This window comes from Zea mays, chromosome 7 (genome assembly GCF_902167145.1).
Source record: "Zea mays cultivar B73 chromosome 7, Zm-B73-REFERENCE-NAM-5.0, whole genome shotgun sequence".
NCBI lineage: Eukaryota > Viridiplantae > Streptophyta > Magnoliopsida > Poales > Poaceae > Zea > Zea mays.
In genome coordinates this window covers 18,558,149-18,580,231 of record NC_050102.1, presented here as the reverse complement: position 1 = coordinate 18,580,231, position 22,083 = coordinate 18,558,149, and the positions used below count along the sequence as shown (strand labels likewise).

Below are 22,083 nucleotides of genomic sequence, written 5' to 3'. Positions count from 1 at the left end.
CTTAGTCTCCTCGGGATTGGTCCTGTAGGCATCACAGTTGGGCAAGCTCGCTTCTAGAATTAAATCAATGTTATGCTCAATGCCTCGCACAAGTGGTAATCCAGGGGGTATCTCAAAAGGAAACACATCCATATACTCCTGTAAAAGGTTAGCAACAGTTGGTGGCAAATCAATGGATGTATCATCAATGCAATATAAAACATTTTTGCACACTAAGACATAGCAAAGTCCAACAGAGGCATTTAACTCATCAAGATCAGATTTAGTAGCTAACAAAGCAGTAGTTTTTAACTTAATAGGTTGCTGATTTTTAGAATTCAAAACACCTTTTACTTAGCATTAGTCTTTTTTCTCATGTTCAAAGTGGACAATTTCAGTGGGAGTCTTAGGAAGCAACATTATCTTAATGTTTAGGGTTAGGGTTTATGGTTTAGGGTTTAGAGCTACACCTTTGAAAAATAATATTGCATTATATAGTGAATTAATAGTCTATAAATGTGAAATAAATAATCATAATGCGACATTACAAATAATTTAAATTATAATTGTCATATATGCATCATTAAAGGCTAAGAAACGAGTCATATATCTATAAAATTATCCAATATTTATCATTATTGTGTAGGTTGATTAGTTTTATGCAGCTCGCGAGCCAGAGCGGCTCGGCTCAGCTCGTTGCCCCAACGAGCTCAAAAACCTGGTTCGGCTCGAGGCTCGCGAGCCGCTCTGAGCTCAAGCCGGCTCGTGAGCTTCGAGTTTTTTTTCCAGCCCTAGTCACCTAGACGATTTATGTTTTAGAGATTTATTCAATGATCATGTTATCTGTTCCAGTTCGTCTTGAAATTATACCCTATACAGAGGCATGGCGTGTTAATGTAAAATTTCAAGACTAACGTGCCAATTAAAAGTTGCAACTAAATAGCCGATAGAAATCAGTAAAATATGTAAAGATGAAACAAATCACTCTCAATGAAAGTTTCACACGATTTCCTTAACCTTGAAAACAGGTTGACATGGTTTCATCCCATGAAACCAATTTCACCCACGAAACTCATTTATCTTAAATAATATGTCATATCATCTAAAATATTGAAGTGACACACTTATAATTATATCTGGCACAATCATGAAACTGCCATTGTGAATAGCTATAGTCTCGTATGCAAACGGGTCATGCATGAGTCCATAGCAAGTACGAGTACATGTTATCCTAAATCCCGTAACAAACTCCTACTATTGCTGGCGGATGCCCTAACAACACGACGGGTTGTATTAGAGCACGACGGGTCCGGAGCTGAAGTTTCGGTTACTCCCGTCAAACGTGTCCAGTCGAAAATCTCATCGCCAGAGCCTTGGGTTTACGCATTTACACGTAATCCAGTAGGATCCGCCAGTTTTACGCCGCCTGCTCCGATCCATCGATCTCATAACTGCATGCATGCTATCCCCCCGGCCCTCCAACTCCAACGAACCCCGTCAACTCGCCAGCCTTATCCGTCGGTCTCTCCCTCCCTCCTCTATATAAGCCGCCTACGTCCCCCTCGACCCCTACCAATCGTCCTCGCATTATCCATCCATCATCGACTAATCCAGTGTACGTCGTTAGTTGTTACTCAAGAGATCAATACCGCAACAATGGCCGGGGGTTTTGCCGTCTCCAAGTCCGGCGCCGACGGCCGGGAGTTCAAGGGCAGGATCACCTGGTACGTCTGGATGTGCGGCATCGTCGCGGCCACCAGTGGCCTCATGTTCGGCTACGACGTCGGCATCTCTGGTACGTAGATCGACGACCTCCATCGCGTCCTGATGATGCAACGGATCCGGATCCGGATCCGATCTGATCAATGTGTAAACGCCATGCCTCCGTATAGGGTATAATACTAATGATCTGATCTGATGGCCTGCAGGTGGGGTGACGGCCATGGACGACTTCCTGGAGCTCTTCTTCCCGTCGGTGTACGCGCGCAAGCACCGCGCCAGGGAGAACAACTACTGCAAGTTCGACGACCAGCGGCTGCAGCTCTTCACGTCGTCGCTGTACCTGGCGGCGCTGGTGGCCAGCTTCGTGGCGTCGCGCGCGTGCTCGCGGTTCGGGCGCAAGCGCACGATGCAGGCGGCGTCGGTCTTCTTCCTGGCCGGCACGGCGCTGTGCGCGTCCGCCACCAACATCGCCATGCTCATCGTGGGCCGCGTCTGCCTCGGCGTCGGCGTCGGCTTCGGCAACCAGGCGGCGCCGCTGTTCCTGTCCGAGATCGCGCCGGCGCACGTCCGTGGCGCGCTCAACATCCTCTTCCAGCTCAACGTCACCGTCGGCATCCTCATCGCCAGCGTCGTCAACTACTTCGCGTCGCGCGCGCACCCGCTCGGCTGGCGCTACGCGCTGGGCGGCGCGGCGGCGCCCGCCGCCGTGCTGTTCCTCGGCTCGCTCGCCATCACCGAGACGCCCACGAGCCTGGTGGAGCGCGGCCGCACCGACGCCGGCCGCCGGACGCTGGAGAAGATCCGCGGCACCGCCGACGTGGGCGCCGAGTTCGACGAGATCCGGGCCGCGTGCGACCTTGCCCGCGCGCTCGGCGAGGAGGAGAAGCCATACCGCCGGCTGATGCGCCCCGAGAGCCGCCCGCCGCTGGTGATCGCGATCGCCATGCAGGTGTTCCAGCAGTTCACGGGCATCAACGCGCTCATGTTCTACGCGCCGGTGCTGTTCCAGACCATGGGCTTCGAGACCGACGGCTCCCTGCTGTCGGCCGTGGTCACGGGCAGCGTCAACGTCGTGTCTACCGTCGTGTCCATCGTCCTCGTCGACAGAGTCGGCCGCCGCAAGCTCCTGCTGGAGGCGTGCGCGCAGATGCTGGTGGCGCAGACGGCCGTGGGCGCGATCATGCTGGTGCATGTGCGGGCCAACAACAACCCCAGCCAGTCGTGGGCGGTGGCCATCGTCGTGCTCATCTGCGTCTACGTGTCAAGCTTCGCCTGGTCCTGGGGCCCGCTCGGGTGGCTCATCCCGTCGGAGACGTTCCCGCTGGAGACGCGCACGGCCGGCTTCTCGTTCGCCGTCAGCTCCAACATGCTCTTCACCTTCCTCATCGCGCAGGCGTTCCTGTCCATGATGTGCTCCATGCGCGCCTTCATCTTCTTCTTCTTCGCCGCCTGGATCGTGGTCATGGCTATCTTCGTCCTCACGCTGCTGCCGGAGACCAAAGGCGTGTCCATCGACGAGATGGTGGACCGGGTCTGGCGCCGCCACTGGTTCTGGAAGAGGTGCTTCGCCGACGACTACGACGCGGCCAGGGTCTATGACAACTGCTAGTGCTAGGCACACACGCCGCCGGGGATTAGTTTTTTTTTTGTCATTGTAATTAGAAATCGGCCTGATTAATTGATTTCGTTGCTATGACATTTAAATTGATGTCGTTGCAATCAGCAGGCAAAACTATATAGTATATGAGAAATATGCTCAGGTTCTCGTGTGATTCGTATCGTCCTCGTATATATATCTTATACGAGGAAAACATGACGGCAGAATTGATTCTACGTACATTATCTGGGCCTATTTGGTTCACAACCTAGGAAAACTGTCTATCAATCCTAGCTAGGTGTCTAATTTTGATTGTCTGCTGCGCGCTTGACCTTCTCAAGCCTACAACCAAACAGACCACACGACGCTACATACAAAGCTCCCTCAAAATTCACAAGTAGATCATTAGATGCCATTTTTCGTCATGACAAATTAAAGGTCACGTCATGACCACCTAAATTTCTGAAAGATTATTAAAATAAGTTCCAATCATTTTCTTAAGAGCATCTCCATTAGTTACATAAATTTAGCATCCTTAAATTATAGGTTTAGGAAGTTGCTAAAAATGTTTGTGCTCCAACAATTTTTTATTTAATGGTTGCTAATTTTAAAGTTGTCCATGTTAAAAAATAAATAGGTCTACTTTCTATTTTGAAATTCATAGCAACAACCTTTCCTGACCTCTTGAGAGTTTAAAGTTACGTCGTCCACGTGAGAGTTACGTCGTCCACAGAGATCCTCGTGGCGACGGCTTGGAGGCAACACAGAGGTTGTCTGGCGGTGGCGAAGTAAAAGCATCTAGGACAATGGAGATGGATTTGTGGTAGGTTGTCTGGCGGTGGCGGTGGCGGTGTAAAGACATCTTTGCTGTAGTATGCTTTTCTTGTGTTAGGTTGCCTAGCGGTGGCTGCCTAAAGACATCTGTGTTGGAGTATGTTTTTCATTATGTACTTAGTGTCAACGTTGATTTCGAGAGTCCCAACAAGGTTGATAAATGTAGGGATAAAATTCAATTTTGTATGGAGTTTGTAAATTTAGGAACCTAATTTATATAACTATAGGAGAAGAGTTTTTTCCTGAAAGCTTTTTAAAATTATATTTAAGGAGTAGTTTATATAACTACTGCGGATGACAATATGAGATGACTGGTGATGCACAAAGCCATCAAGCCATGCACGCGTGTAGGATCTCGGATCGAGTTGCTTCCTCTTGCTCTTGTGGTGACATGTGCAGGGTTGTTTCTGACTTTTTGGGGGCCTAGGGCGAAATCTAATATGGAGGTCCCATCCACCGTGTATGTACACTATATATATAATTATAAACACAAATTATTGAACATTCAATGGAAAAAACTTCTATGACATGCCTTAAAGTTTATAAGATGGCAAATATAAATTAGAGCCATAACACTTACTTGTCACATGTCACATGATATCATGCTAAAAATTTCTTCTAACATTTTGTGATACAAAGTCGTCGATTATACCATTAAGATCAATCTCATCCAACAACTTCTTCTCAATGCACAAAATTGCCAAACCATTTAATCTATCTTGAGTCATTGTTGATCTCAAATAATTGTTCAATAATTTCAATTTTGAAAAGCTTCTCTCAGCTGATGCAACCGTCACAGGCATAGTAAATAATATTCGATAAGCGATTGAGACATTAGGATAGCAATCTAAATCTATGACATGCTCGAATATCTCCATAGCAGACAATATGCCATCTGGTAGAGTAAATTTCAAAATCTTCAATTCAGAAATAAGATCATGTACCTCAACATCAGATGAACCATTATGAGAGAAAGTGTCTGCAAGTTTGGTGCAAGACTCTTCTAGTTCAGTATCATTCAATGACTTTAGGATAGTTGATCTCAATAAAAAACCAAATATATCTTTGAACACCATGGGTTCTTCAAATATGGTTTTCAAAGAAGTGATTGCCATATCAACTACAACCAAAAAATATTTCACTTTAAAAACCCTTCCAGCCTCTAGAATTTCTTCTTGATCATTACTTTTATCAAATTGTTTCTTCCTCAAGGCACGACATTTTACTCGAACGATGCCTCTAGACCCATTTCATCTGCAATGCCTTTGGAGATGATCAGACTATAAGGAAACCCCTCATTTCTGTATGCCTCAAAGTATTGCACCATACCTTGTATTTGATTCAAAGCAGAGTCAATGCACATGTCTGGCAATTGCAATTTCTTACTCACTTTGTTTACAGAATATAAAATATCATGCCAATAACCATACCAAGCAAAAACTCAAAGTTGCCAAGTGCATCAAATAAACTTTTTGCATCACTTTTGTACCCCTTGATGCTCTTGGATTCCCCTTCTTACCCTGAAAAAGCAGGGTCACTTTGTGTCCTTAAATCTATAACCATCTTTCGGCTAACCTAGCATCCTTCGTCCCTCCGTACCAACAAGGGGTAGTACAGGAATATTGACCTGTTATCCATCGACTACGCCTTTCGGCCTGATCTTAGGCCCTGACTCACCCTCTGTGGACGAACCTTGCGGAGGAAACCTTGGGTTTTCGGGGCATTGGATTCTCACCAATGTTTTCATTCCATTTTCCCATTGAGGATGAACCTCAGCCTGTGCTCGAGAGATAGCTCTCCATACACTGATAATGGATGTATGGATTCTCGAGAAGAGAGGAGCCGTGGTGGCCCCCCCCCCCCCCCGGACCGCCCGGATCCCACGAGTGAATAGAAAGTTCTATCTACATGGGATCTCACCTGAATCGCCCCATCTATCCTCCTGAGGAGAAGTTTGTTGGTTTCAAACTCCGATTCAAACAGGAAAAGTACGCCATGCTAATGTGCCTTGGATGATCCACATCTTCGGGTCAGGTTTATTTACAATTATAACTTCCACACCTATTCACTTATCATTTGGGATCATTTCCCATACAAAAAAAGAAAAAGAGTCAAAGAAAGGACAGGAGATGTTCCTCATGTCAAATCAAACAAAAAATGGACGTGAAAGATACCATAGCAATGTGGTATCAGGCTGCCTATCTCCTTGTAGTTGGATCTCCAACTTTTTGGAATGTTCCAAATTCCACTTGAGCACAGTTTAAGTTATGGAAAATTCATAATTCATCAGTTATTTTAGATAATACTAAAAACAAGATAGAGTGAGATACAGAAGTGTAAAAAAAGAGAAAATCGATTCATCAGACGGAACATGAGTCCCTAATTCCGAATCAAGAGATTTGTTGTGGAATCTGTCAGTTAAGTAAACTAATAATATTAAGAACTAGATCATCTAACCCCATTGAAAAATGAAATTGGATTTTCGGGAGAATTTTGGAGGTACAAACTATCAATTCTTTTTCGAAATCAGAATTATTTAAAGAAATCTACGAACTTATATGGATTCTACCCATTTTTAGCCTCCTACTGGGAATCACAATATAAGTACTCGTAATTGTGTGGTTAGAAAGAGAAATATCCACATCAATACAACAACGTATTGGTCCTGAATATGCTGGCCCCCTGGGACTGCTTCAAGCTATAGCAGATGGAACTAAAGTACTTTTAAAAGAGGATATCCTCCCATTTGAAGACAAGAGATTTGATTCAACGATGCCCCAACTGCTTTAGTTGATGTAGCATACGAGCCAGATCAGAACCAGAACTTGATTTGTCCTAGATAGGAGACTGAATGAACTATATGAAGACTTCCTTCCGGCATCCCTCATACGCCGATCTACTTTGATTGGTTTGCGGGCCCATTGATGTGCTGGTTGTGGGTGCTGTTCTTATTTTGCCCGAGGGATTCGAATTAGCGCCACCCGACCGTATTTCTCCTGAGTTGAAAGAAAAGATAGAAAATCTCTCTTTTTAGAGTTATCGTCCCAATAAAAAAATATTCTTGTGATAGGCCCTGTTCCTGGTAAGAAATATAGTGAAATTGTCTTTCCCATTCTTTCCCCGGATCCTGCTACAAAAAAGACGTCCATTTCTTAAAATATCCCATATATGTAGGGGGAGACCGAGGAAGGGGATAGATCTTTCCTGACGGTAGCAAGAGTAACAATACGGTCCATAATGCTACATCAACAGGTATAATAAAAAAATACTACGTAAAGAAAAGGGGATATGAAATATCCATAGTGGATGCATCGGATGGACGCCAAGTGATTGATATTTGAAAGTCGCCTAGAGGGGGGGGGTGAATAGGCGTAATCTGAAATTTACAACTTAAAACACAATCTACAAGCCGGGGTTAGCGTTAGAATAAAATCCGAGTCCACGAGAGAGGGGGAAAACAAATCAAAAGCAAATGAAGTGGATGACACAGTGATTTGTTTTACCGAGGTTCGGTTCTTGAGAACCTAGTCCCCGTTGAGGTGGTCACAAAGACCAGGTCTCTTTCAACCCTTTCCCTCTCTCAAACGATCACCTAGACCGAGTGAGCTTTCTTCTTAATCAAACGGGTCAATTAGACCCCTACAAGGACCACCACAACTTGGTGTCTCTTGCTTTGATTACAAATGTCTTGAGAACAAGAATGGGGAAGAAGAAAGCCAAGCCAAGCAAACAAGAGCACAAGAAAACACAAATGATTCTCTCACAAGTCTAAATGCGCTAGAGTGGATTTTGAGACTTTGAGCGGACCGATCTCTTGAATTGTGTCTTTGGAGTGGTGTCTATTGCTCTTGTATTGAATGTGAAGGAGTGAATGCTTGGATGGTTGGAGTGGAGGTGGTTGGGGGGTATTTATAGCCCCAACCACCAATTCAACCGTTAGGGAGGCTGTCTGTCGATGGGCGCACCGGACAGTTCGGTGCGCCACCGAACACTGCCCGGTGCGCCAGCCACGTCACCCAACTGTTAGAGTTCTGACGGTTTCGACCGCTGGAGCTCTGACTTCTTGGTGCATCGGACAAGTACTGTTCATTGTCCAGTGCGCCTTTTGGCGCTGCTCTAACTCTACGCGAACTGTCCGCGCACTGTTCACGTTTGTAGGCGACCGTATGAGTTGACCGTTGCGCTTCCCAGCCGTTGCTCCACTGGCACACCGGACATTCCGGTGAATTATAGCGGAGCGCGGCCTCAGAAACCCGAAGGTGAAGAGTTTGGAGTCGCTTGCCCCTGGTGCACTGGACAGGTACTGTTCACTGTCCGGTGCGCCTTCTGGCGCTGCTTTGACTCTGCGCGAACTGTCTGCAAACTGTTCACGTTTGCAAGCGACCGTTGGAGTTGACCGTTGCGCTGCCCAGCCGTTGCTCCGCTGGCACACCAGACAGTCCGGTGAATTATAGCGGAGCGAGGCCTCAGAAACCCAAAGGTGAAGAGTTTGGAGTCGCTTGCCCCTGGTGCACCGAACACTGTCTGGTGGCACACCGGACAGTCCGGTGCGCCAGACCAGGATGCTCTTCAGTTTCTTTTTGCTCCTTTCTTTTGAACCCTAACTTGAACTTTTTATTGGTTTGTGTTGAACCTTTAGCACCTGTAGAACATATAATCTAGAGCAAACTAGTTAGTCCAAATATTTGTGTTGGGCATTCAACCACCAAAATTATATCTAGGAAAAGGTTAAACCCTTTTTCCCTTTCAATCTCCTCCTTTTTGGTGATTGATGCCAACACAAACCAAAGCAAATATATACGTGCGGAATTGAACTAGTTTGCATAAGGTAAGTGCAAAGGTTACTTGGAATTAAACCAATTTATCATTTCAATAGATATGCATGGATTGCTTTCCTTTATATAACATTTTGGACCACGCTTGCACCACGATTTTGTTTTTTCAAATTCTTTTGGAAATTCTTTTGAAAGTCTTTTTGCAAATAGTCAAAGGGATATGAGTAAGATTGTAAGAAGCATTTTAAGATTTGAATTTTCTCCCCCTGTTTTAAATGCTTTTCCTTTGACTTTAAACAAAACTCCCCCTTAATTGAAATTCCCCTCTTAGTTTTCAAGAGGGTTTTGATAGATACCAATTGAAAATAACAAATACCAATTTGAAATATACCAATAAAAATTTTCGAAACATAATTTTAAAAATTAGGTGGTGGTGCGGTCCTTTTGCTTTGTGGTGGTGCAGTCCTTTTGCTTTGGGCTTAATATTTCTCCCCCTTTGGCATTAATCGCCAAAAACGGAGACTTTTATGAGCCCTTTAACATTTTTTCCCCCTTTGGTAAACAATATATGAGTGAAAGATTATACCAAATTGGAGTGATGTGAAGTAACGACGAAGTGTAAATGATACCGGTAGAGTGGAGTGGAAGCCTTGTCTTCGTCGAGTACTCCATTTCCCTTTCAATCTACGACTTAGCATATAAACACACATGGAAACACATTAGTCGTAGCAAATGAAAGAGATAAGATCAAAGGTATATAAATGAGCTATGTGTGCAATGTATCAATCAAAATTCCGAGAATCAAGAATATTTAGCTCATTCCTAAGTTTGCAAAAGGTCTTCTCATCTAATGGCTTGGTGAAGATATCAGCTAATTGATCTTTGGTGTTGATATAGGCTATCTCGATATCCCCCTTTGTTGGTGGTATCTCAAAAAGTGATACCGAATGTCTATGTGTTTAGTGCGGCTGTGTTCAACGGGATTCTCCGCCATGCGGATAGCACTCTCATTGTCACATAGGAGAGGGACTTTGCTCAATTTGTAGCCATAGTCCCTAAGGGTTTGCCTCATCCAAAGCAATTGCGCACAACAATGTCCTACGACAATGTACTCGGCTTCGGCGGTTGAAAGAGCTACGGAGTTTTGTTTCTTTGACGCCCAAGACACCAGGGATCTCCCTAGAAACTGACAAGTCCCTGATGTGCTCTTCCTATCAATTTTAAACCCTGCCCAATCGGCATCAGAATATCCTATTAAATCAAAGGATGATCCCCTGGGGTACCAAAGCCCAAACTTAGGAGTGTAAACTAAATATCTCATGATTCTTTTCACAGCCCTAAGATGAACTTCCTTAGGATCGACTTGGAACCTTGCACACATGCATACGGAAAGTATAATGTCCGGTCGAGATGCACATAAATAGAGTAAAGATCCTATCATCGATCGGTATACCTTTTGATCTACGGATTTACCTCCTGTGTCGAGGTCGAGATGCCCATTGGTTCCCCTGGGTGTCTTGATGGGCTTGGCATCCTTCATTCCAAACTTCTTAAGAATGTCTTGAATGTATTTGGTTTGGCTGATGAAGGTGCCATCTTGGAGTTGCATGATTTGAAATCCTAAGAAATATCTCAACTCCCCCATCATTGACATCTCGAATTTATGGATCATGATCCTACTAAACTCTTCACAAGTAGATTTGTTAGTAGACCCAAATATAATATCATCAACATAAATTTGGCATACAAACAAATCATTTGCAACAGTTTTAGTAAAGAGCGTAGGATCGGCTTTTCCGACTTTGAAGCCATTAGTGATAAGGAAATCTCGCAGGCATTCATACCATGCTCTTGGGACTTGCTTAAGCCCATATAGCGCCTTTGAGAGTTTATAAACATGGTTAGAATACTCACTATCTTCAAAGCTGGGAGGTTGCTCAACATAGATCTCTTCCTTGATTGGTCCATTGAGGAAGGCACTCTTCACGTCCATTTGATAAAGCTTGAAGCCATGGTAAGTAGCATAGGCAAGTAACATGCGAATTGACTCAAGCCTAGCTACGGGTGCATAAGTTTCATTGAAATCCAAACCTTCGATTTGTGAATAACCTTTGGCCACAAGTCGGGCTTTGTTCCTTATCACCACACCATGCTCATCTTGCTTGTTGTGGAATACCCATTTGGTACCTACAACATTTTGATTAGGACGTGGAACTAAATGACATACCTCATTCCTCATGAAGTTGTTGAGCTCCTCTTGCATTGCCAACACCCAATCCGAATCTCTTAGTGCATCCTCCACCTTGTATGGCTCAATAGAGGAGACAAAAGAGTAATGTTCACAAAAATGAGCAACACGAGATCTAGTGGTTACCCCCTTATGAATGTCGCCAAGGATGGAGTTCACGGGGTGATCTCGTTGGATTGCTTGGTGGACTCTTGGGTGTGGCGGTCTTTGACCCTAAATTTCTTGCTCATCTTCCTTGTCTTGATTATCTTCATCTCCCCCTTGATTATTGCCCTCTTCTTGAGGTGGCTCATCTTCTTGATCTTCTTCTTCATCACCTTGAGCATGTTCCTCATCTTGAGTTGCTGGAGATGCTTGTATGGAAGATGAAGGTTGATCTTGTGCTTGTGGAGGCTCTTTGGATTCTTTAGGACACACATCCCCAATGGACATGTTCCTTATCGCGACGCACATAGCCTCTTCATCATCTAATTCACCAAGGTCAACTTGCTCCACTTGGGAGCCATTAGTCTCATCAAACACAATGTCACAAGAAACCTCAACTAATCCAGTGAATTTGTTGAAGACTCTATATGCCCTTATGTTTGAGTCATAACCAAGTAAAAAGCCTTCTACAGCCTTAGGAGCAAATTTAGATTTTCTACCTCTTTTAACAAGAATAAAACATTTGCTACCAAAGACTCTAAAATATGAAACATTGGGCTTTTTACTGATGAGGAGTTCATAGGATGTCTTCTTGAGGATTCGGTGTAGATATAACCGGTTGATGGAGTAACAGGCGGTGTTAATCGCCTCGGCCCAAAACCGGTCTGGTGTGTTGTACTCATCAAGCATGGCCCTCGCCATGTCAAGTAGAGTTCTATTCTTCCTCTCCACTACACCATTTTGTTGAGGTGTGTAGGGAGAAGAGAACTCATGCTTGATGCCCTCCTCCTCAAGGAAGCCTTCAATTTGAGAGTTCTTGAACTCCGTCCCATTGTCGCTTCTAATCTTTTGGATCCTTGAGCCAAACTCATTTTGAGCTCATCTCAAGAATCCCTTTAATGTCTCTTGGGTTTGTGATTTATCCTGCAAAAAGAACACCCAAGTGAAGTGAGAATAATCATCCACAATTACTAGACAGTACTTACTCCCGCCGATGCTTATGTCCGTTGTCATGATGTTCTTGTGTGGATGATGGGCACCAACTTGCTTTCCTGCTTGACATGCGCTACAAACTTGTCTTTCTCAAAATGAACATTGGTTAGTCCTAAAATGTGCTCTCCCTTTAGAAGCTTGTGAAGATTCTTCATCCCAACATGGGCTAGTCGGCGATGCTAGAACCAACCCATATTAGTCTTAGCAATTAAGCAAGTGTCGAGTTCAGCTCTTTTGAAATCAACTAAGTATAGCTGACGCTCTAACACTCCCTTAAATGCTACTGAATCGTCACTTCTTCTAAAGACAGTAACACCTATATCCGTAAAAAGACAGTTGTAGCCCATATTGCATAATTGGGAAACTGAAAGCAAATTGTAATCTAAGGAGTCTACAAGTAAAACATTGGAAATGGAATGGTCAGGTGATATAGCAATTTTACCAAGTCCTTTGACCAAACCTTGATTTCCATCCCCGAATGTGATGGCTCTTTGGGAATCTTGGTTTTTCTCATAGGAGGAGAACATCCTTTTCTCCCCAGTCATATGGTTTGTGCATCCGCTATCAATGATCCAACTTGAGCCCCCGGATGCATAAACCCACAAAACAGTTTTAGGCCTTGTTTTTAGGTACCCAAACAATCTTGGGTCCTTTCATGTTAGAAACAAGCACCTTGGGTACCCAAACACAAGTCTTGGAGCCCTTGTGTTTGCCCCCAACATATTTGGCAACTACTTTGCCTGATTTGTTAGTTAATACATAAGAATCATCAAAAGTCTTAAATGAAATGTTAGATTCATTTGATGCAACAGGAGATTTCTTTTTAGGAAATTTAACATGTGTTGATTGCCTTGAACTAGATGCCTCATTCTTATACATAAAAGCATGATCAGATCTAGAATGAGACTTCCTAAAATGAATTCTCCTAATTTTATGCTCAGGATAACCAGTAGGATATAAAATGTAACCCTCGTTATCCTGAACCATGGGAGCTTTGCCCTTAACAAAGTTGGACAATTTCTTAGGGGCATTAAGCTTGACATTGCCTCCCTGTTGGAAGCCAATGACATCTTTAATGCCAGGGCGTCTTCCATTATAAAGCATGCTCCTAGCAAATTTAAAATTTTCATTTTATATTTCATGCTCATTAATTTTAGTAGTAAGTTGAGCTATGTGATCATTTTGTTGTTTAATCAAAGCTAGGTGATCATGGATAACATCAACATTAATATCTCTACATCTAGTACAAATAGATACATGATCGACAATAGATGTAGAGGGTTTGCAAGTGTTTAATTCATCAATCTTAGCATGTAACATAGCATTCTCACTTCTAAGACTGGAAATAGAATCATCGCAAACATTTAAATCTTTAGCCTTAGAAATTAATTTAGCATTCTTAGTTTTAAGACTAGAAAGAGATTCATTCAATTTATCAATCTTAGCATTTAAAATAACATTTTTATTTCTAAGATTGGTGATTGAATCATGGCAAACATTTTATTTTTCAACCTTAGCAATTAAATTAACATTCTCAGTTCTAAGGTTGGAAATAGTGTCATGGCATATGCTAAGCTCATTAGTCAATTTTTCACATTTTTCTATCTCCTGAGCATAAGCATTCTTTACCTTAACATGCTTCTTATTTTCCTTAATAAGGAATTCCTCTTGGCTATCCAAGAGTTCATCCTTCTCATGAATGGCTCCTACCAATTCATTTAATTTTTCCTTTTGTTGCATGTTAAGGTTCGCAAAAAGTGTGAGCAAATCATCCTCATCATCACTAGAGCTAGCCTCATCACTAGATGTTGTGTATTTTGTAGAGGCTCTAGATTTTACCTTCTTCCTTTTGCCGTCCTTTTCCATGAAGCACTTGTGGTCGATGTTGGGGAAGAGAAGTCCCTTGTTGACGGCGATGTTGGCGGCGTCCTCGTCGGAGGAGGAGTCGGTGGAGCTCTAATCGGAGTCCCATTCCCAACACACGTGGGCATCGTCGCCCTTCTTCTTGTAGTATCTATTCTTTTCCTTCCTCTTTCCCTTCTTGTCGTTGCCCCTATCACTATCACTAGATAATGGACATTTAGCAATAAAATGACCGGGCTTACCACATTTGTAGCACACCCTTTTGGAACGGGGCTTGTAGTCCTTCCCCTTCCTTTGTTTGAGGATTTGACAGAAACTCTTGATGATGAGTGCCATCTCCTCATTGTCAAGCTTGGAGGCATCGATGGGGATCCTACTTGGTGTAGAATCCTTCTTTTCTTCTTCTGTCACCTTGAATGCGACGGGTTGCACCTCGGGTGTGGAGGTGGCGCCTTGCTCCAAGTTGATGATTTGTTTGGAGTCTTTGATCATCAATTCAAAGCTCACAAATTTTCCTATCACTTCCTTGGGAGACATTAGGTTGTATCTAGGATCACCACGAATTAATTGAACTTGCGTAGGATTACAAAAAACGAGTGATCTTAGAATAACCTTGACCATTTCATGGTCATCCCATTTGGTGCTCCCGAGGTTGCGCACTTGGTTCACCAAGGTCTTGAGCCGGTTGTACATGGCTTGTGGCTGCTCTCCTTGGTTGAGGACGAATCGACCGAGCTCCCCCTCGATCGTCTCCCGCTTGGTGATCTTGGTCACCTCATCTCCCTCATGCGCGGTCTTTAGTACGTCCCAAATCTCCTTAGCACTTTTCAACCCTTGCACCTTATTATACTCCTCTCGACATAGAGAGGCGAGGAGTATAGTAGTTGCTTGGGAATCAAAGTGCTTGATTTGGGCGACCTCGTCCGAATCATAGCCTTCGTCCCCCGGTGATGGCACCTGCGCTCCAAACTCAACAATGTCCCATATGCTAGCATGGAGTGAGGTTAGGTGATGCCTCATTTTATCACTCCACATACAATAATCTTCACCATCAAAAACAGGTGGTTTGCCTAGTGGGACGGAAAGTAAAGGAGCGCGTCTAGAAATACGGGGATAACGAAGTGGCATCTTACTATACTTCTTGCGCTCATGGCGCTTAGAAGTGACGGATGGCGCGTCGGAGCCGGAGGTGGATGGCGACGAAGAGTCGGTCTCGTAGTAGACCACCTTCTTCATCTTCTTTTTCTTGTCGCCACTCTGATGCGATTTGTGAGGAGGTGATCCCTCCTTTAGCTTGTTGCCGGACTATCTTGATGGAGCCTTCCCGTGGCTTGTGGATTTGTCGCTGGTCACGATCTCCCTCTTGGTGTGATCTCCCGACATCACTTCGAGTGGTTAGACTCTAATGAAGTATCGGACTCTGATACCAATTGAAAGTCGCCTAGAGGGGGGGTTGAATAGGCGTAATCTGAAATTTACAACTTAAAACACAATCTACAAGCCGGGGTTAGCGTTAGAATAAAATCCGAGTCCGAGAGAGAGGGGGAAAACAAATCAAAAGCAAATGAAGCGGATGACACGGTGATTTGTTTTACCGAGGTTCAGTTCTTGAGAACCTAGTCCCCGTTGAGGTGGTCACAAAGACCGGGTCTCTTTCAACCCTTTCCCTCTCTCAAACGATCACCTAGACCGAGTGAGCTTTCTTCTTTATCAAACAGGTCACTTAGACCCCTACAAGGACCACCACAACTTGGTGTCTCTTTCTTTGATTACAAATGTCTTGAGAACAATAATGGGGAAGAAGAAAGCCAAGCCAAGCAAACAAGAGCACAAGAAAACACAAATGATCCTCTCACAAGTCTAAATGCGCTAGAGTGGATTTTGAGACTTTGAGCGGATCGATCCCTTGAATTGTGTCTTTGGAGTGGTGTCTATTGCTCTTGTATTGAATGTGAAGGAGTGAATGCTTGGATGGTTGGAGTGGAGGTGGTTGGGGGATATTTATAGCCCCAACCACCAATTCAACCGTTGGGGAGGCTGTCTGTCGATGGGCGCACCGGACAGTCCGGTGCGCCACCGAACACTGTCCGGTGCACCAGCCACGTCACCCAACCGTTAGGGTTTTGACGGTTTCGATCGTTGGAGCTCTGACTTCTTGGTGCATCGGACAGTCTGGTGCTGCACTGGACAGGTACTGTTCATTGTCCGGTGCGCCTTTTGGCGCTGCTCTAACTCTACGCGAACTGTCCGCACACTGTTCCCGTTTGCAGGCGACTGTTGGAGTTGACCGTTGCGCTTCCCAGCCGTTGCTCCGCTGGCAGACCGGACATTCCGGTGAATTATAGCGGAGCGCGGCCTCAGAAACCCGAAGGTGAAGAATTTGGAGTCGCTTGCCCCTGGTGCACCGGACACTGTCCGTGGTGCACCGGACAGTCCGGTGGTGCACCGGACAGTCCGGTGCGCCAGACCAGGATGCTCTTCAAGTTTATTTTTGCTCCTTTCTTTTGAACCCTAACTTGAACTTTTTATTGGTTTGTGTTGAATCTTTAGCACCTGTAGAACATATAATCTAGAACAAACTATTTAGTCCAAATATTTGTGTTGGGCATTCAACCACCAAAATTATATATAGGAAAAGGTTAAACCCTATTTTCCTTTCAATATTATACCTCCCGGGCCAGAACTTCTTGTTTCAGAGGGGGAATCAATCAAGCTTGATCAACCATTAACAAGCAATCCTAATGTTCTTAAGAACCTACCATTGGGAGGGGAACAACAACTGGAAACAGTTGCTAATACCCCGTAGGCTGAGGAGCAAAAGGAGAAATCCGCCCAAGGACGGGCTCGCGTCTGATTAGCTAGTTGGTGAGGCAATAGCTTACCAAGGCGATGATCAGTAGCTGGTCCGAGAGGATGATCAGCCACACTGGGACTGAGACACGGCCCAGACTCCTACGGGAGGCAGCAGTGGGGAATTTTCCGCAATGGGCAAAAGCCTGACGGAGCAATGCCACGTGGAGGTGGAAGGCCTACGAGTCGTCAACTTATTTTCTCGGAGAAGAAACAATGATGGTATCTGAGGAATAAGCATCGGCGTATTTCCTTAGACTTAGATCACGCAAGGCAAGAATTTTTCGCTATTTACGATTTCATATTCTTGTTACTAGATGTTCTATAGGAATAAGAAGAAATTGCAACTCTTTTCCGTTACACATAATAAATAAAGGGTTTCAAAAGTCAATTTTTCTTTTCAATATCTTTTTTTTCAGAATTCAATTTTTGTTCTTCCACCCATGCAATAGAGAGGAATGAGAAAAGAGGGGTTTTCCCTTAAAAATAGGCTTTGAAATAGAAATCATGGAATAATGCTGAATTCAAATGTTTATTTCTTTATTTCTTTTCTATAGTATAAGAAAAATGAATTAAATGAAATTTGTGGATTTAGCACGACCTGGGTCAAAGGGGCATTCCGATTTCGCTAGTACCATCTTTTGTGCCGTGCAAATCCAGATTGAGATTGAGGAAAGGGAGTAAATTAAGTTTTCGAATCACTGACTCATGCCCATTGTCGAATCCTACTCAGCAATTGTCGAATCCTACTCAGCCAAAAAAAGGGGGGTACTTATGTATGGCAGAACGGGCCAACCTGGTCTTTCATAATAAAGAGATAGACGAAACTGCTATGAAACGGCTTATTAGCAGATTAATAGATCATTTCGGAATGGGATATACATCCCATATACTGGATCAAAAAAAGACTCTGGGCTTCCATCAAGCCACTACTACATCAATTTCTTTAGGAATCGAGGATCTTTTAACAATACCCTCTAAAGGATGGTTAGTCCAAGACGCGGAACAACAGAGTTTTCTTTTGGAGAAACACTATTATTATGGAGTTATACACGCGATAGAAAAATTACGCCAATCCGTTGAGATATGGTATGCTACAAGTGAATATTTGAAACAAGAAATGAATTCGAATTTTCGAATAACGGATCCTTCTAATCCAGTCTATCTAATGTCTTTTTCAGGAGCCAGAGGAAATGCATCTCAGGTACACCAATTAGTAGGTATGAGAGGGTTAATGGCGGATCCTCAAGGACAAATGATTGATTTACCTATTCAAAGTAATTTACGCGAGGGACTTTCTTTGACAGAATATATAATTTCCTGCTACGGATCCCGAAAAGGGGTTGTAGATACTGTTGTACGAACAGCGGATGCTGGCTATCTTACATGTAGACTTGTTGAAGTAGTTCAACACATTATTGTGAGTAGAAGAGATTGTGGTACTATCCAAGGTATTTATGTGAGTCCTCAAAATGGGATGACGGAAAAACTTTTTGTCCAAACACTAATTGGTCGTGTATTAGCAAACGATATATAAATTGGTTCACAATGCATTGCTTCTCGAAATCAAGATATTGGAATTGGATTAGTCAATCAATTCATAACTGCCTTTCGAGCACAACCATTTCGAGAACAACCAATATATATTAGAACCCCCTTTACTTGCCGGAGCACATCTTGGATCTGTCAATTATGTTATGGGTGGAGTCCCACTCATGGGGATCTGGTCGAATTGGGGGAAGATGTAGGTATTATTGCGGGTCAATCAATTGGGGAGCCAGGGACTCAATTAACATTAAGAACTTTTCATACTGGTGGAGTATTCACAGGGGGTACTACCAACCTTATACGATCCCCCTCGAATTCATAAAAGCTAAATCTTGTAATCAATGGTGGGCCAATAATATTTTTTTGCATATGTATTAAGACGCTTGGGCTGATTTCGAAATTGTCCAAAGTTTTTTATGTTGTTTTCATTGCAAAATGATGGATCTCCTTCCGTAACTTTCAAATTACGAGTACGAGAATTGAAAGACATGAAAATTCTCAATTCTCTACAGCGTCTAGGAGATAGATCGACCCCACCAAACAGTCCGATTTTTCCTCCACGTCGATAGGGAGCTAAAAGATCGGCCACCTTAATACCTGTTTCAAAGATAGATAATTTCGTATCTAACTCGATAAAGGCAGGCGCAAATCTATGAATAGGAAATGTTGCACTAGTATCCACAGGACCCAAATTGTCAATAGGCTCCCCAAGAACGTTAAAAAGGGATCTATGAGATCGAGTATGGAATTCTGTCTACTCACTTTAAATTAAGTATCCGTTTCTCTCCTTTTCCCGCTAGGACCGGAAATCCTGTATTTTCCATATCCATACGATTGAGTCCTTAGGTTTCCGAAATAGTGTAATGGAAAAAGAAGTGCTCCGAATCATTGCTATTTGACTCGGACCTGTTCTGAAAAAGTCGAGGTATTTCGAATTGTTTGTTGACACGGACAAAGTAAGGGAGAACCTCCGAAAGAATTTCCATATTGACCTTGGACATATAAGAGTTCTGAATCGAATCTCTTTAGAAAGATCTTTTGCAATTGGTACTCAAAATACTTCAATCGGTACACGCAAGAAATAGGCCAATTCGGCAGCTTTTTGTTCAATTTCTCGTGAAGTAAAAAACTTCTCATCAGTACGAGTCAAGGGAATGACCCCCTGGCCCCGGATTTCCATATAAAGGATACGACGAGGATAAAGACCCTCTTTAACCTGAATTCTAAATGACTGGATATCCCGCACAAGGAATTGAAGGAAGATGCGACGTTTTATTCCAGGGAATCCCCAACGAAAAATGCACACTATTCCCTCTTTTCTATCGAATCGGTCATAACCACTGCCTACATTCCATAAAATAGTGCACCACAAATAGGAGCTAATGAACAGGCCCGCGATTCCGTAGAAAGACATCACGACCCCCTGTGGAAATTTTTTTTGTTGAGATGGAAGTACAGATATCATATTCTTACCAAGATAACTGGAAGCTCCAACCGCTAAGAATCCTAATGAACCTAGAAAAAGAATACAGGCCCAGAAAAAATTACCTCTTTTTCGAGAACCTTTTAGAAGTTCTATCCATATGTTTATGGTACAAAAGTTCCTATATCAATGGGAAATGCCCTACCTTTGAGTGTGGTTTGAACTATTGATTTACGTAATTGGAAGTAACCAATTAGGTTTACGACGAAACCTAGAAATCGATCACTGATCTAATTTGACTACCTCTACGGGATAGACCTCAACAGAAAACTGTTGAGTAACGACAGCAAGTGATTGAGTTCAGTAGTTCCTCATAGAAAATTGTTGACTCTAGAGATATGGTAATATGGAGAAGACAAAATTGTTTTAAACACGCACAGAACCGGAAGCGCCCCTTGTTTCAAAGAGAGGAGGATGGGTTATTCACATTTAATTTGATGTTCAGAGGCGAATTGAAAGTTAAGCAGTGGTAATTAAGACCCTCGGGTGAAAATAGGGATGTCTCCTACGTTATCCATAATATGTGGAAGTATCGACGTAATTTCATAGAGTCATTCGATCTGAGACGAGGGGTATAGTGGAGATGAATGGGAAGATAGAAAAATACGAATAAGAAAAGTTTTTTTGATTAGACGCATGCAATTGGCGAAACATTTTATTCAAACAAATGTAGAACCAGAATGGATGGTTTTGTGCTTATTACCGGTTCTTCCTCCTGAATTGAGACCCATTGTTTATAGATCTGGGGATAAAGTAGTGACTTCAGATATTAATGAACTTTATAAGAGAGTTATCCGTCGGAACAACAACCTTGCCTATCTATTAAAAAGAAGTGAATTAGCACCAACAGATTTAGTAATGTGCCAGGAAAATTGGTACAAGAAGCCGTGGATACACTTCTTGATAGTGGGTCCCGCGGGCAACCAACGAGGGATGGTCACAATAAAGTATACAAATCACTTTCAGATGTAATTGAGGGTAAAGAGGGGAGGTTTCGTGAGACTCTGCTTGGGAAATGGGTTGATTACTCGGGGCGTTCTGTCATTGTTGTGGGTCCTTCGCTTTCATTACATCAATGTGGATTACCTCGAACTCTCCATGAGATTCATAGTTGCATTACTTATAGCTTCCTTATTCGTAGACAAAGCGGATTCAGAATTGTCCTTCCTTCCAAGGATAACTTGTATCCATGCGCTTTAGATTATTAGCCTGGAGTTCTCCAACATCAGTATAGCCAACCCTACCCTATCACGTCAAAGAGAAAGAAACATACCTTTTTCATATATAGATTTAGAATATGTTCCCTATGCTAACTGGGTTCATTAGTTATGGTCAACAAACAATACGCGCCATAAGATACATTGGTCAAAGTTTCATAATTACCTTATCCCACACAAATCGTTTACCTATAACGATTCACTACCCTTATGAAAAATCAATTACATCGGAGCGTTTCTAGGGGCGAATACACTTTGAATTTGATAAATGCATTGCTTGTGAAGTATGTGTTCGCGTATGCCCGATAGATCTACCCCTTGTGGATTGGAGATTTGAAAAGGATATTAAAAGAAAACAATTGCTTAATTATAGTATTGATTTCCGAGTTTGTATATTTTGCGGTAACTGTGTTGAATACTGTCCCACAAATTGTTTATCAATGACTGAAGAATATGAACTTTCTACTTATGATCGTCATGAATTGAATTACAATCAAATTGCTTTGAGTCGGTTACCAATCTCCATAATGGGAGATTACACAATTCAAACAATTAGGAATTCGCCTTGAAGTAAAATAGACAAAGAAAAATCTTGGAATTCAAGAACGATTACAGATTACTAGGTATTAGGATTTTTTATTAGAAAAATCCATTTTTACTAACTCTAACAAAAAAAGAATAACTACTGCTTAACAACTTATATGTATATACAAAAAAATATCCTAATACTTTTTCCTTCCTTGAATCTTTTAGTTTTAGTCAGTTCATGAAAAAATTTATACTAGAAATTTCTTCTTATCCATAATGGATTTACCTCTGTCTTACCTCGG

General features: G+C 42.9%; 1 protein-coding gene across 1 annotated transcript; it reads left to right on the top strand.

The window, feature by feature from the left end:
* The first annotated feature begins 1,550 nt into the window (after positions 1-1,550).
* LOC100285034 (sugar transport protein 8) lies at positions 1,551-3,453 on the top strand. Its single transcript, NM_001157929.2, has 2 exons — positions 1,551-1,774; positions 1,908-3,453. Exons 1-2 carry the CDS (start codon positions 1,636-1,638, stop codon positions 3,308-3,310), a joined length of 1,542 nt encoding a protein of 513 aa, NP_001151401.2. The 5' UTR covers positions 1,551-1,635; the 3' UTR covers positions 3,311-3,453.
* The last annotated feature ends 18,630 nt before the right edge of the window (positions 3,454-22,083 follow it).

Coding starts and splice junctions, on each gene's coding strand:
- LOC100285034 (NM_001157929.2), top strand. CDS start 1,636: ATGGCCGGGGGTTTTGCCGTCTCCAAGTCCGGCGCCGACGGCCGGGAG. Junction 1,775..1,907: donor CTACGACGTCGGCATCTCTG/GTACGTAGATCG, acceptor GATGGCCTGCAG/GTGGGGTGACGGCCATGGAC.